Below are 16,551 nucleotides of genomic sequence, written 5' to 3'. Positions count from 1 at the left end.
GTAAAGAGACTGTCTTTTTCCTACTGTTTATTCTTGGCTCTGGGGTCAAAAATTAATTGGCCATGTTTGCAGGGGTTTATCTCTAGGCTCTCTATTTTGTTCCACTGACCTGTTTTATGCCAATACCACACTGTTCTGATTACTACAGCTTTCGTAGTATAGTTTAAAACTGGGGAGCATGATGCCTCCAACTTTGTTCTTCATTCTCAAGATTGCTTTGGCTTTTTGATGTATTTTTAGTTTCACACAAATTTTAGGATTGTTTGGTTTCTGTGAAAAATGCCATTAAAATTTTGATAGGGATTGCACTGAATGTGTTAATGGCTTTGGGGAGGATTGACATTTTAACAATATAAATCCTTCCAATCCATGAGCATGGTATATCTTTCCACTGATCTGTGTCTTCTTCAGTTGCTTTCAACGTCTTACGGTTTTTAATGTATGGATTTTTCACCTCCCTGGTTAAATTTATTCCTAGGTATTTTATTCTTTTTGATGCAATTATAAACGGGATTGTTTTCTTAATTTAATGTCCTGATAATTGGTTAGAAGTATAGAAATGCAATAGATTTGTTTATATTGATTTTGTGTCCTACAACTTTACTGAATTAGTTCTAATAGTTTTTTGGTGAAGTCTCTTGGGTTTTGTACATATAATACTGTGTCAACTGAAATAGTGACAGATTCATACATATGTTTTAAACACTCTTCTGTACATTAAGTTTCACAGTTTAAAAAGCTAAAAAAAACCATAGTAGCTTCAAACTCTGGTCAATTTTCACATAAATGTGCACATGTACACACACACAAATACAGTTTCCTATCCATCCATCCATCCATCCATCACCTCTCTCTTTTTCTCTATCATCTATCTTATTTTTATAATTGCTTTCCTCAACTTTATCATAACAGCCATTTCCAGAGAAAAACTATCTGGACCAAACAAAGTCAGGTTCTTCATTATAAAATTACTTGTAATCATCTACTAATACTTAAAAGAAGTGATTTCAGTAATAAGTTTTACAATTACCTATGTAATTAATTATCTTTTAAAATATGTAACCTTCATGAATGGCTGTATCTTTTTATCACCAGGATTTGGCACAGAGCCTGTCACATAGTATTCTTAATAAGTAACAATAAATGAATGAATAAACACTACTACAACCTTAGGTTAGGGACTAATGATTTTTTTTTTTTTTTTTGACTTCTGAAATAGCCCCTTCACTGATGTCCTCACCCTGTCTTCTATCACTCAGATCTATTCTCCATACAGCTATAGGCAGATGGATTTTAGGAGGAAATTTAAACATGCAGCTTTCTTCTCCCAAAACTCTAGGGACTTGTTGTCACTGGAAGTAACCTATTTTTTTTTTTAACTCTACAAAGGCTCCTGGCCAGTCTCACTATGCTCCCTTCCAAACTTCCAACTCGATAGTCAAGAAAAATAAAATGTCTTCATCTCCTTAGATAACATCCTATTTTTTATCTATACCTCAACCCTTTGATCTGAAATGCTTTGGCTGATTAATCTTTTAAGCTTCATCTAAGAATAAATGCTACAGGAAGATTTCTTTAACCAACTCAAAATGGGTTAGATCCACCTCTTCTGTAATCCAAAATTATGTCTTCTGTTGCATTTATAAGACTGCTGTGGTATTATGTTTGTATGTATTTCTCAGTAGTTTCTGAGCTTCCTGAATGTGAACTGCATGTTAATTCATTTTTTAATCCCCAGAACAGCATCTGACACATAATAGTTAATTATATGCCTGATACAGGAATACATAGATACATAAAGAGCAGTCACTTTTCACAATTACTACTAAAAATTTCAATAACTTATTTTATATTCTTTCCTGTCATATGGCTTACTTACCTGAATTCTCTGTAGATATTATTAAAAGCAAGTGATGCCCCTAGCCTCTTGAAAGCATTGGGGTGAAGTGCAAAGCTGTACAGTCGTTTGAAAAGCGATTTGGTATTTACTGGACTTTTTTCCTGCTGCTGTGGTGTTGTCTGCTTAATGGACCACTTGAGGAATTCACGAATACACCGACCACAAAAATCTCTTAAAGTACTGTCAACAGGGTCTACAATTCCATCCTAAAATGAAACATAAGATGACAACTGAACACCCTGGTCTTCTCTGAGTATAACTATAGCATATTGTGAAAATTAACTTAGAGCACTATTCAATAAAAAATAAGTACTAGTAAAACCAATCAGATTGTTTAGAATCTAAACTCTAATAACTAGGGCCCTTTGACATAATGAAAAAACTAAAAAAAAGAAAAAAGAAAACTAGGAAACAGGGCGCCTGGGTGGCTCAGTAGGTTGAGCAGCTGCCTTCAGGTCGGGTTATGATCCCAGGGTCCTGGAATCGAGCCCCACATTGGGTTCCTTGCTCAGTGGGGAGCTTGCTTTTCCCCTGCCTGCCACTCCTCCTATTTGTGCTTGCTCTCTCTCTCCCTCTCTGTCAATAAATAAATACATAAATAAATAAATATCTTTAAAACAAAACAAAACAAAAGAAACTGAAAAACCCATGCAAAAAAGAGTGAATATTTTAATTATGTAGCAACAAAACGATCTCTCCTTTCCCTGAAGAAACCCAATGGCTACATCCTAAAAGTTTCTTTTTTTTTTTTTTAAAGATTTTATTTATCTATTTGACAGAGAGAGCAAGAGATCACAAGTAGGCAGAGAGGCAGGCAGAGGGGGAGGGGGAAGCAGGCTCCCTGCTGAGCAGAGAGCCTGATGTGGGGCTTGATCCCAGGACCCTGAGATCATGACCTGAGCTGAAAGCAGAGGCTTAACCCACTGAGCCACCCAGGCGCCCCTCCTAAAAGTTTCTGTTGGTGATTTTACCTCATAACAGTATTTGAGATGCTCTGTTGAGGTTAAAGAAAAAAAGATCCTTCTAGGTTCCAAGAGAACTGTAATGCTATATAAAGTAAAATCATATGGAAATGTGGTTCTGAAAATATAAGTTTCTATAAAAGCTGTCTCCTAAAGACGCCATCTTTAAATACCTGAAAAAAACATTCAAACAAGGAAATCTGAATGTCTTTTTTTTTCCTTCTAGAAATAATTCCCTCTTAGATCTGTATAGGAAAGTTTTAACTTGAAAAACTATACTGAAAGGGAGTTCTTCTACCTAACATTCCCAGTTATTTACTACCTGCAAAATCTTTGATTATAGTGCTAATTAGAATTCAAGAAGCAATTAACTGTGGAAATGTAAAGAGATGATATTTATTGCTTCTCAGAACAATGGTAAATAATGCATGTGCTGGGGCGCCTGGGTGGCTCAGTGTGTTAAAGCCGCTGCCTTCGGCTCAGGTCATGATCCCGGCGTCCTGGGATCGAGCCCCACATCAGGCTCTCTGTTCAGCAGGGAGCCTGCTTCCTCCCTTCTCTCTCCGCCTGCCTCTCTGCCTACTTGTGATCTGTCAAATAAATAAATAAAATCTTTAAAAAAAAAAAATAATGCATGTGCTGACATTAGGGATTAGCAATTCCTACTGGGAAACCTAACGGACAGGCTTTCACTCCAGCGCTATACCAACTTCTCACGTTTCCTCCTTTACCATTCCTTTCCTCAGCTATCTCACTTTACATTATCATGATCTTATCTGATTTCTTTTTGAAACCCTTCCTTAAGCTCCCTCCAAGGATCAAGAGGGAACAAAAACAGCTAAAATAGAAACATTAGAATAAATCCATCTGAATGCAAATAAATCACAAGTTAAATTTAGTTAAATGTATTATAGGCAGGACTTATTCCCACTGCAGGGAATTAAACCATAGATACCATGTCACCATCCTAATTTAAAATGTTCAGTAACTCCCACTGCCCACAACACGGCATCCAACCAGTGTAACTCTGAGAGTGAAAAGTGTGCTATTATCATTACACACACAACCAGTATAATTAGGACTGTCTTGGACAACCTGCAGAATGTAGTTGTCCTACATGCAATGTTCTGCTGCTCTGCCTGGCATGTCTCCCAAGCCCACCTCTCAATAAGCTCCCATGCAAGCAAAACACAACAGGTGAAATCCTCACAAACACACCAAGCACCTTCTGTCTTTATTTCCTCTGTACAGATACCCAATGTCAAATTCCGTATTTCCTCTGGCTCCTCTCAGAGTTCACAGAAAGTAACACACACATTCAAATTGGAATCAGTTTATAATAACATGGAATTAAAAGATGTCTGTTTGGACAAACTTGCTATGCATTTAACTGGAGCTTCTGATTCCAAAGTCAATATATGACAAAACCAAATTATAGGAAAAAAATAGGTAAAATCAAGTAAGATGACATTTAAAGGAATCAAACGCAAACTCATTTGCAAAAACTCAGACAATTACAATAAAATCAGTGTGAAAAGACACTAAGGCTTTAAGTGACCTCCCTGCTTCTGTCCTCAATGAACGAGTGATCAAATCTGAATGATTCTACCTCTACAGTCTCAGGATTCTAACTCTATGGTCCCAGGGTAGTTCTACAGAAATGGATACCTTTTTTTTTTAACATATAATGTATTATTTGCTCCGGGGTACAGGTCTGTGAATCATCAGTCTTAGACAATTCACAGCACTCACCGTAGCACAAACCTCTCCAATGTCTATAATCCAGCCACCCTATTCCAGCCCCCTCTCCAGCAACCCTATGTTTCCTGAGATTAAGAGTCTCTTATGGCTTGTCTCCCTCCCTAGTCCCACCTTGTTTCATTTTTCCCTCCCCTTCCCCCAGAACCTCCCCACCTGGCCTCTCAAATTCCTCAATATCAGAGAGATCATATGATAACTGTCTTTCTCTGATTGACATATTTTGCTTAGCACAATACCCCCTAGTTCAGACATGGATACTCTTTCTAGGGCTCTTTAGCTGTCAAATTTGAATGCAAGAGAAAACTGAGTAAGCTCAAAAAATTCTTTTTACTCTTAATTACTGTGCTATGGATTATTTTTTTTAAAGAGGATACTGCAACTGAAGCAAAGTCCAAGCACATTCTTATTCACTTCTACTCTACACACACACACACACACACACACACACACACACACAGCCTTAATGTAGATAAATTTTGTCAATTAATAACTACTTTCCCAAAAGAGAGGACAAAATAACAACGACAACAAAATGTGCAGGGGCACCTGGGTGGCTTAGTTGGCTGAGCATCTAACTCTTGGTTTTGGCTCAGGTCATGATCTCATGGGTCCTGGGATTGAGCCCCATGTCAGGCTTTGCACTCAGCAGGGAGTCTGCTTGAGGATTCTCTCCCTCTGCCCCTTACCCTATTTGTGCTCTCCCTCTCTCAAATAAATAAATCTTTTTTAAAAAATGTGCACACTGCTTGCAGATATTTAAAAGTAGCACTTCAATAAATAACTATGGCATCCTGTCAGTTAAAATGTCATTTCACAAATTCTTTAAAACAAAAGAAATCTTGACAGGTAATGTTTTTTAAAGTTCTAAATATAGATCAAACATAACTAGTTGATGCGAATAATAAGAAAAGAATCAACCATTACTCACCAATATCGTTTCTAGTAAGGCGACAGTATCCTGACTTTCAAATTTCTTATTGCTCGTGAACCAGTGAATCAGCTGCATAACTAGGGGCTCATATAGTTGCCTTGTCACCTGAAGAACAATACCATTAGAGTTTATTTTCTTTATGTTAAAGTAACCTAATACTGGAAAGAGTTCTGTTTAAATAACAGGAAAAATTAAGTGATAATACTACAATGGTTTCATTAGTTTCCTTTCCTAGTTAAAATTCAATGATGAACATGTTCTTTATAGCTCTTCTTCTCTTCTTCCTAAGAGTCCAGCAGAGAAAAATACACATATTAAAACTTATTGTTCTTCTAATATGGAAGCAGATACTGTTTTTTTTTAATTATTTGTTTCATTAATTTGATACTAAACATGCATATGAGGTATTCAGGATCAGAGACATTATCACTATTCAGCTAAAAAGCAAATAGTGACAAGGGTTCCTGGGTGGCTCAATCCATTAAGCATCTGACTCTTGGTATCAGCTGAGGTCATGATCTCAGGGTCACGAGACTGAGCCCTGAGTCATGCCTAGCATGGAGCCTGCTTGAGATTCTCTCTCTCTCTCTCTCCTTCTGCCCCATTCCCCCTACCCTTGTTCTCTCTCTCCCTCTCTCAAAAAATAAAAAAGATAAAGGCATATAATGACCATGTGGTTCCCTATAGCATGATTCATACCCGTTTGGCGACAAAACAAAAGCCAGATCAACACCCCATGTACACAGACTTTAAAGCCCATATCACAAAAGAAGAGATACAGAACAAAGAATCAACTCTCTCATGATGCCAAAAAAAAGGAGTAAAATCTTTACTACTTGGAGCTAGGATGGAAAAGATCTTGGGTTCTCACTCCAACCTTCTAGAATGTAAATAAAGTTTCACCAGGAGCAGAGAGCATTGTAGGTCTCTGGCTTTTATAATTCTAGATGTTCGCCAGGCCTGGACTCCTCTCCTATGAAAGGAAATACCCAGGGAGATAGTACTCATATTCCTGGAACCTTGGGAACTCAACCTAGTGGCCTAGTCTGGTGTGACCATGCGATCTCGTGGGGAGATAAAAGAAGTCTTATTCTTTTGGATCACAGCAATTGCATAGAAAAATTGGTTATACATCTACTCCTCATTATACATGAAAAGTAAAATGTTTATGGCAGAAATGAAGGCAAACTTTGTATCTTAAACATTTCTGTGTCTCACAAGGCTAAGGCTCCTATAGGAATACCAAGAAATCCAGGGGAGTTTTATCTCCCCACTGACACCGAGCTCAAGAATGAAGCATTTTGGTATGTACATCATGTCAAAACCATGTAAAATGTCTCTAAACTCAGACTAAACAACACAGTCCTCTTGCTCTTAGATATTTTCCCCGAAAAGAGTATATCTTTCTAACCTTAAGATTAATCAAAGTAAAAGTTCTTACCTTTCAGTGTGGAAGTCTAACCTGGTCTTAAAGGATTACTTTTTTTTCCCAAAAGAATTATACTCTCTTATCTACTGTATGTAAATTACATACATATAATACATAAGCATACACACAAATGTATACATATATATACACACACCTTACAGAAATTACAGAAAATGTAGAAAACTATCCATCTGCAGTCCTACATCCCAAAGGTAACCATTCTGAACATTCAAAATCACTGTAACTTTCAAAATGTTTTACTTACACACATTTAAATATACATATATGCATGTGTAAAAATAAATACACATTCTTGTAACCACCTTTCCTACTTTTGAATATTTTCATATAAATACATAAGCTGTATCAATATTTTATTAACTGTCTGGTATCTCATATATAGATATACCATGATCCAGTTGCCCCAATCCTATTATTAGGAATGCAGGTAAAAGGTGAAAGATTTATGAGATCTGAAGAGAAACCAGAGTATAATGCTGAGTGAAAGAAGTCAAGCAGAGAAAGTCAATTATCATATGGTTTCACTTACTTGTTGAACATAAGGAATAACATGGAGGTCATTAGGAGAAGGAAAGGATAAGTGAATTAGGGGAATTCAGAGAGGGAGATGAAACATGAGAGACTGTGGACTCTGAGAAACAAATTGAGGGTTTTAGAGAGGAGGAGAGTTAGTTAAAAAAAAAAAGGAATTTTTGACTATTAGGGATAAATTACTGAAAAGTCACATACACTGCTCTGAGCACATCTCTAGAAATGAAAGTACTGGACCAGAGCTGCAGGTGACCCAGCCTTTTGCCCTGCCCACAAAGAGCCTGTGCCCATTCACATTCCCACCAGCCACAATTCCCAAGGTCCTTTCCCTACATGCTTGGCAACACTAAACACTATCAATTTTTAAAAAATTGTTGACAACAGGGGTGCCCACGTGGCTCAGCCAGTTAAGCATCCGCCTTCGCCTCAGGTCATGATCCCAGGGTCCTGGGATCCAGCCCCACATCAGGCTCCCTGGTCAGCAGAGAGGCTGCTTCTCCCTCTCCCTCTGCTGCTCCCCCTGCTTATGCTCTCTCTCTGTCAAATAAATTAATAAAATCTTAAAAACAAAAAAATAAGATAAAATATTTGACAATAGATGTAAACAATATCATTTTAATCTGAATTTCCTTGTTTACTAAAAAGATGAAATATTTAAAAATATCTTTCATTGGCCATATATATCTCTTCATTTATAAACTATTTGTCTTCTTTATCCACTTGCCCGTTAAAAGTTCTTTTATTGGGGTGCCTGGGTGGCTCAGTGGGTTAAGCTTCTGCCTTCAGCTCAGGTCATGATCCTAGGGTGCTGGGATCGAGCCCCACACCAGGCTCTCTGCTCAGTAGGGAGCCTGCTTCCCTTCCTCTCTCCCTCTCTGCCTGCCTGTCTGCCTACTTGTGATCTCTATCTGACAAATAAAATCTTTAAAAATAAATAAATAAATAAAAAATGCTATGAATGAGATGCAGTCTTAATTGGATGCTCTGATTGCTCAATAAATATTTTTCCTTCTCTAATTTCTCATGTTGGCCAACTGGCCTAGTATGATTTACTAAATGATCCATTTCTAACTTAGAAAGCCTCTTCCAGGGGTGCGTGGGTGGCTCAGAGGGTTAAGCCTCTATCTTTGGCTCAGGTCATATCTCAGGGTCCTAGAATTGAGCCCCGCATCGGGCTCTCTGCTCAGCAGGGGGCCTCCTTCCCCCCTCCTCTCTCTGCCTGCCTGTCTATTTGTGATCTCTCTGTCAAAATAAACAAACAAAATCTTAAAAGAAACGAAACGAAAGCCTCTTCTACCAATATACAATTTTTATGTATACACATGGTTCCACTTGGCAGCTCTGAGATCCTCCTACTGATCTATCTGTACCTAGTTCAACCCTGTTATAATTAACATGGCTTCATTTTAACATCTGCTAAGGCAAGACTTCCTTTAGTACTCTATCCTTTCGAAGATTTCTTGGTTAGGCTCAAGCAATTATTCTTTCAGATTACTTTTTGGGTTAAAATGAAATTAGTTCTGGGCTTTCTGCTGGAATGATACCAAACTTACTGAATGATTAGGGAAAAGCTGGCGTTTTTTTCAATATTGATTCTTATCTCAAGTACAAAGCATGCTCATTTTATATTCATAAAATATACACTGCCTGGCATACTGAAATTTATTTATAGACATTTTGTATATATATTTGATGCTGCTATGAATGAGATGCTGTAGACATATTTTCCAAGTGGTCAATACTAATATTAAAGATACAGGAGAATGCTGGGATGCCTGGGTGGCTTGGCTGGTTGAGTGTGTCTGACTCTTGAATTAGGCTCAGGTCGTGATCTCAGTGTTATGACATGAAGCCCAGCATCAGGCTCCTTGCTGGGGATGGACCCTGCTTAAGATTCTCTCTCTTCCTCTCCTTCTACCCCCTCCCCACTCTCTAAAAGAAAGAAAAAAATATTTATGTACATACTTCTTGTATTTATGAGAATATTCATATATGAAAATTTTGTAATTCATCAGATTTCTCCTTTCTTAATTTCCCGAGTTTAGCAGTTGGTAGTTTTGGGCTTTCCAGGTTTAATTTAAAAATTATACTTGAAAGAATAATCTCTTTTCCTCCCTTTCTATTGTCCTTGTCTGCAGGGAACTCACAGCCCTGTGAGAGGCCCAAATACTAACCACTTCAAATAATTAATTAAATAGGGGTGCCTGGGTGGCTCAGTGGGTTAAGCCTCTACCTTCGGCTCAGGTCATGATCTCAGGGTCCTGGGATCGTGCCCCACCTCGGGCTCTCTGCTCAGCGGGGAGCCTGCTTCCCCCACCCTCTGCATGCCTCTCTGCCTACTTGTGATCTCTCTTTCTCTGTCAAACAAGCAAACAAAATCTTTAAAAAAAATAATTAACTAAATACACACGAAGTAATACTAAGCAACCACTCCACACTATAACTGCTCTGGTTAGGTACTGGAGGAGCCCCTCAACAGACCAACTCACTTTTCACCTTGGGCTTCTGTCCTGGGCCAGGCACAAGGCAGCATTAGTGTTTCATGCCTGAGGATGATTTGGCTCTAGCATTCAGGGAGACATTCTCTAACAACATATTAAAGATAACATTAAACTATTCCTAGTTAAATAGGACAAATACCTTTTAGGCTTCTATGGAGAGAATCACTGCTTCTGAAATCTGATTCTGTGGTAAATTTCCAGTTTTAAACAAAAATCCTATTTAATCACAGCACATCTTAATATTTTGCTGGATTTTATTCATTTATATATGGTGAAGAATTTTCCATCTATATTTCAAATGAGTTTTTCATTTCCTTTTATGTGTTTCTTTTTTTGTGTGTGTACCCTAATATCAGAGATAACCTAGCTACATCAAATAAACTGAGAATTCTACTTCTTTCTGCTTCATTGAAGCAATGGAGAATTTGCCACAAATTCATCAGGAATAGCCCATTTGTCAACATTTCCAATCTTGTACATGGTTACTTATCTCTACTTCCTGAGACTGCAAGTCCCTCCATCACGGGAGACTGCCAATTCAGCTTTAGATACCTATCCTATCAATAACTGTGAACTAGATCAGTGATTCATTCCCAAACTGTGGCACATTAAAAATCGCCAGGAGAGCTTTTAAAAGTCCCAAACCCTAGGTCAAATCCCTGAGGAATTAAATCAGTCAGAAGGGGTACCAGCCAAGTAGCAGTATTTATTTTAAGATCCCCACAGTATTCCAACCTGCAGCAAGCTCTGATGATCACTGAACTAGACCCAACTTTTTTTTTTTTAAGTTTTGCAACTGTGTCAGATTCAAAATCATTCACTTACCTGATCTACATCACATGCAAGTCGAAGTAGCACAGGAAAAGTTCGCTTGTAAAGCTGGTACATGGGTGGGAAACCCTGACCACCTTCAGGCATCTGAGTGGCTTTTCCCAACATGAACATAACCATGCTGTGTAAAAGCTCACAAGCCGCAACCTAAAATAAGCCAGGAGTTTAACAGAGTTTAAGTTTCCAAGTTCACAAGGGAAGAATATTTTGAAATGTTACTCAATTTAGCCTTTTAAAAAAGAAAAACTTTCACAGTTTTCACAGATATAAATTATATAAATTTATATAAATATAAATCAACTGGAAGTAGCACTTCTCATGTAAAATTAACACACTGTGCACTTTAGTCTATACCCAAGAGGTAAGAATTGAAACTTAAAAGATTTAGACAAATTGGGACTAGTACATTTAAAGAAATATATTTCATTGCAGCCATTACAACAGAACTTTGCTTCATTTGTTAACACATTTTCAACCATCACTTTGAGTAAATATATTTTTAAAGCACCTTGGAAATTTACAAATGAATTTCATAAAAACTTGTGACTCTCTGTTTCTCCCAGGTTAAGGAAATAATGATGCACAGATTGGAAATCACTTTTAAATGCCCTTTGTACTATATCTTCTATTATGAACAGTCTTATGATATATTAATGTTTTGCCACATTATTATCTATTAGATATTTCCTTTTTATCAGTGACTGCTACTTCTAATAACTGAATCATTGTTTAATTACCATATTATCGAAAATATAAAATTAATGATATTGGAATTGCTGAAATTTATTATCTATTTCCTAACAGATTCAGGTCTTAATAAGCATAGATTCTAAATCACATGTAATGAAAAATAAAAGTACTTTAGTTTGTCTGTTACTAGCTGAAAGAGCTAGTTCTGTGACCCGAGGCAAGAACACATCCAGATAAATGACAGGCTTCATTTCTATAAATGGTACTGCAAAATTGAGTCTTTTTTCTCTGTCCCATGTCACACATTTCTTCATCATTTCATCTGAGGATGCAACTGTTAAAAAATTAAGAAAATCAGGAAGAGCATGTTTTCATTCAAAATCTTTCTAGTACCAATTGTTCTACAATTCATTAGTGAAAGCAGTGTTTTAAGTACGTCATTTATTTTTCCTTTGACCTCAGGCATGTAAGCACAACATTAGAAATCACTAACAAACTATTTCTAACTTCAATTTAAAGTAAAATTATTTTTAAACAAGTTTAACAGTCTAGAATGTTTGATTTCCATTTCAGTAAGAATTATTTTAGGTGTTATGTGGAAACATGATAAATGAACAATATTTTTACTAAAAATCTCCCCTTTGCAAAACATATTTTCCCAATATAGGTTCTAACTTCCTAAATAGCCAAAAGTCATGAGTATATCTAATATGAAATTTAAAAACTAAAAATACAGATGAATTCTTACTAATCTAAAATGTTGATTCCAATCAAAAACACTAAAAATATCCAAATACTATAACAATATCATATTTAAAAAAGATGAACTTTGAATTCCTGACACTTCTAATAGTTTTTAAAAAGTGTCAACTTAGGGGTTCCTGGGTGGCTCAGTGTGTTAAGCCTCTGCCTTCGGCTCAGGTCATGATCTCAGGGTCCTGGGCTCGAGCCCCACATCGGGCTCTCTGCTCAGCGGGGAGCCTGCTTCCCCCTCTCTCTCTCTGCCTGCCTCTCTGCCTACTTGTGATCTCTGTCTGTATAAAATCTTTTAAAAAGTGTCAACTTAGATTCTGTTTCAAAATGGAAAATGTGCTTATTAACAAATCAGGCTAGAACATTTTCCCAACTAGTAGGGAATTATCCAGACTGCATGGGTATAGTCAAAGCATTCCATAAGGCAAAATACTATTCTTTGTCATCTTATTTGAAAATATATAAATGTATATATAAACATATAAATCACATATAAGAGCAAATACCAGGATATACCCAAACACAGGCAAATTTATTTTAAAGCAAGGTTTACCTGTTAGGAGATTTTTGTTTATTTGTCCTCCTAGAAAGCCAAGCATTTGTACTACTCTAATCCTTATTTCTTCTAAGGATTGTGCTTCATTCTGCAAATTTGAACAATGATATACATGTGATAATAACAGAGATAAAAATTAAGAGAATTATGAGAGGAAAAAATTAACTATTTTACGACACTTTATTAATGTCTCTCAATGGCCCATTATATCCTACATACTACTGCTGTTAATATTATTGCAAATTCATGGAAAGAAGCACATATTTTCCTATTTTGCAGTCAGATATCCTGTCCAAAGCCAGTGGTTTCAAAGTTTTAGCAGGACCCTTTAAACCCTTAAAAAATACTGAGGATCCCCAAAGAACTTTCGTTTATAGTGGGTCATATTTATTAGTATTTATCATATTAGAGATTAAAACCTTGACATTGTTTATTATTATTTTATTTAAAAATATGAAACCCATTACATTGTTAACAAAGGACATATTTTTAGGACAAGTACCTATATTTTTCAAATAAAATTTAAAAACCCTCAAGAAAGTGACACTGTTTCACATTTGTGCCATCTCTTTACTGTCTGGCTCACTAGAAAACAAACATGGTGATGTTAGGGCCAAACATGGAAGAGGGGAGAGGGAGAATATTTTAATAGTCTTCTTAAATAACTGGGGTTATTCTTTGATACTACTCTAAAACTGAACAAGTGGTAAGGTCTGAAACCTTGGCAATGAATTTTTTATAGTCTGTTACATTGAGATCCACTGGTCTATGTTACACTTAAAGTAGATTTTTTTTTTAACCATGCATGATTTGGTAACATAATGTATGAGTCATCTGAAAATACTGGTTTACTCCAGTGATGCAGATCTTCCAAATGTTGACACATTTCACTACATATGCAAAAAAAAAAAAATCACATTTGTTAATATCACCAATCTCTTCAGAAAAATCTTGTTAAGTACTGAGAAGCTGTCAAGCTCATGGTGATGGTTTCAAGTTTTCCAAAATTTAATTTTTGTTTAAAAAGCTTGAATTTTATCATTGGAAACAAATAATCTCAAATGTTTTCGCTGAAGTGACAGGCTCACTCTATTTATTTTAGATAAAAATCTCTGCCAAATACTGAATAGCCACAGTTTGTCTTGTTAGTTGTTCTTTCAAGTAAAAACAGTGTTCATGAAATAAGTGGCTACTTGAGCTCACAGCTCAAAGCACCACAAAAGTGCTTTTCCGTGGGACACCTGGGTGGCTCAGTTGGTTAAGCTGCTGCCTTTGGCTCAGGTCATGATCCTAGCGTCCTGGGATCAAGTCCGACATCGGGCTCCTTGCTCAGCGGGAGCCTGCTTCTCCATCTGCCTCTGCCTGCCACTCTGTCTGCCTGTGCTCACTCCGACAAATAAATAAATAAAATCTTTAAAAAAAAAAAGTGCTTTTCCCTGAAGACAACTGTCACACTGCACTATTCCGCTGACTACTTTATGCATACTTCCTGTTTCATCACATAGAACATTAAAAAGACATGAGTTCAAGGGTCAAGATTTAATGGAAGGAACCATTAAACACTAAGGAACCAACAGTGTTACCTATCATTACACCACAGTGCAAATGTCACTGAGTTAAAAATAGTTTTGGCCTTGTACCCTGGAACCCACAGAGGTCCTCACTTCAAGAACCACTCTCCTACAGAATAAGGGATTGTGTATCTGTAAAGAAATTTAATTTGCAAAACTTGAGATATGCTCAAGTAATTTTATCTTGCCTTATTTATATGTGTTAACATAATTTAAATATTTTATACAGCTATTTCCAGTTCCATGCAGTCTCTCAATCAAAAGCTATCAACGATAATGCAGTGGAAAGAATTTACCCTAGAGCTTGCATTATCAGTTCAAGACATTAAAAGTTTTTCAAATTTTCATTTTCATTTCATACCTAAAATACATATTTTCTCTATACTGTTTTCTCTCTTTATTCTTTTTTTCCTATTATATGCCACATCTCTAAAACCTGATCTCAAGAAATCATCACCAAAAAACCACAAAAGGTGACATGAATTAAACTGGATAAAATGATATATTTAAGATCTAGTATGTAAACAAATCACTCTTACATACCCATAATATCAAGCATATTACTTTTTATTACCACATCTGAAGGTAAAGAAAATATGAAAACAAGATCAAGACAATAAACCAAAGAATGAGTATTTCTTATTCTTATGGCTAAAAATATATCGAAATTATTTCTATACTATAATTTACATATAAGAATTAACATTTTAAATGAACATCTTTACTTTTCCTAAGAATTAGAATCTATTCTCTACATTAAGGTAATGAAAATACAAGGGATTTCTTACTGATAAAATGTTCTTTGTCTTTTTCAGATGCTTTATTATAACTTTATTAAATCCTTTCTGGGCAGCCCGAGAAAGTGCTGATACTTCCCAGTTGTTCTTGGTCTCATCTATCAATAGTAAACAAAATTAGTTGTAAACAGCATTCACTCATTTTTTTGATGAATACTAGGGAGAACACAGAATACTGCCAAATAGATGCATTAAAATCCTAATTTTAATTATGGTTAAAATATTGTTTCTACAACAAAAAGAAATTATAGTGGTTGTCCTGGTTTAAATATCATTGTCTACTAAAAGAAACATGGTTCCTTGGAAAAGTGGCTAACTCCAGAGATTGGGCAGACCTGTATTTATATGGGGAGCCTGAATCATTCTGTGGTTCCAGAAGTAAGGAGTTGCTTAAAGAAAAGCAGCCAGCCCCCATTCTTTGTATGGAAGCCATATCTGGAACAATCTGAGCTTCAAAATTAATAATAACAATAAAAGATTAGATTCACTGGAAAAATAAGAATCCACAAGTCCCTACTAATAAAAATAGGTGAGAAAAGTTACTTCTTACAGTAGAATGCCAATTAGTATACAGGAATGATAGAGTTGAAAAATCACTATTTTTGCCACCATCATAGCATTAATGAATATTAGGAAGAATAATCAGGGGACACTAAAACTATTATGGTGAAAATTCAATGAGGGGCAATGAGGAGCTGTAAAGTATCTCCTTTATGAAATTTTTTTTGAAATGATAATAAACTTAAAAAAAATTTTAAAGTATGGTGCAAAATTTCTTTCCTGAACCACTTAAGAGTAAATAACCAACCTGATATCCCACCACCCCTGAATATTTCAGTCCTGTAATGACATTCTCCTACGTCACAGCCATGCCCCAACTATCTAAATCTGAATACTTGTCTTGAGACATGACCCACAATTAATCCTCAGCTCCATCCATGTGCCGGCATTGATCCTAATAATGTCTTTAGTTCAGAGCCACATGTCATATTTAGTTTCCCTGTCTTATTAGTATCCTTTAAACTGAAAGAGTTCTTCAGTCTTCCCTTGAATTTCATGATTTGAACACTTAAAAAATTATATGCCAGTAATGTTGTATATTGTATCTCTATTTGGATTTATCTAATGTTTTCTCATTATTTAGATTCAGGTTATAGAAGCCAGTTTAACATTTTACTAGTTCCTTTATTATTACTGAGTTAAATAAAATCTTGGACACATGTGCACATTATATCAGTGCAGAGTTACAATTTTAAAGCTATAAAGATATTTTTCACTAGTTCTGGAGATGCCCAGCAGATTGGATGACAGCCAGGT

At 36.1% G+C, this 16,551-nt stretch overlaps 1 protein-coding gene across 1 annotated transcript in view; it reads right to left on the bottom strand.

Annotated features, from left to right (window-relative positions):
* Positions 1-16,551, bottom strand: part of PRKDC (protein kinase, DNA-activated, catalytic subunit) — a 230,245-nt gene that overhangs the window by 168,314 nt on the left and 45,380 nt on the right. The window contains exons 22-27 of the mRNA XM_080801920.1: positions 15,226-15,332; positions 12,864-12,954; positions 11,728-11,891; positions 10,862-11,014; positions 5,552-5,659; positions 1,880-2,106 (exon numbers count right to left, since the gene is read on the bottom strand). Coding sequence (XP_080658046.1) covers positions 1,880-2,106; positions 5,552-5,659; positions 10,862-11,014; positions 11,728-11,891; positions 12,864-12,954; positions 15,226-15,332 — 850 coding nt within the window. The remainder of the gene's footprint in view (positions 1-1,879; positions 2,107-5,551; positions 5,660-10,861; positions 11,015-11,727; positions 11,892-12,863; positions 12,955-15,225; positions 15,333-16,551) is intronic.

This window comes from Martes martes, assembly GCF_963455335.1.
Source record: "Martes martes genome assembly, chromosome: 4".
NCBI lineage: Eukaryota > Metazoa > Chordata > Mammalia > Carnivora > Mustelidae > Martes > Martes martes.
This window is presented reverse-complemented; position numbering and strand designations above follow the sequence as displayed.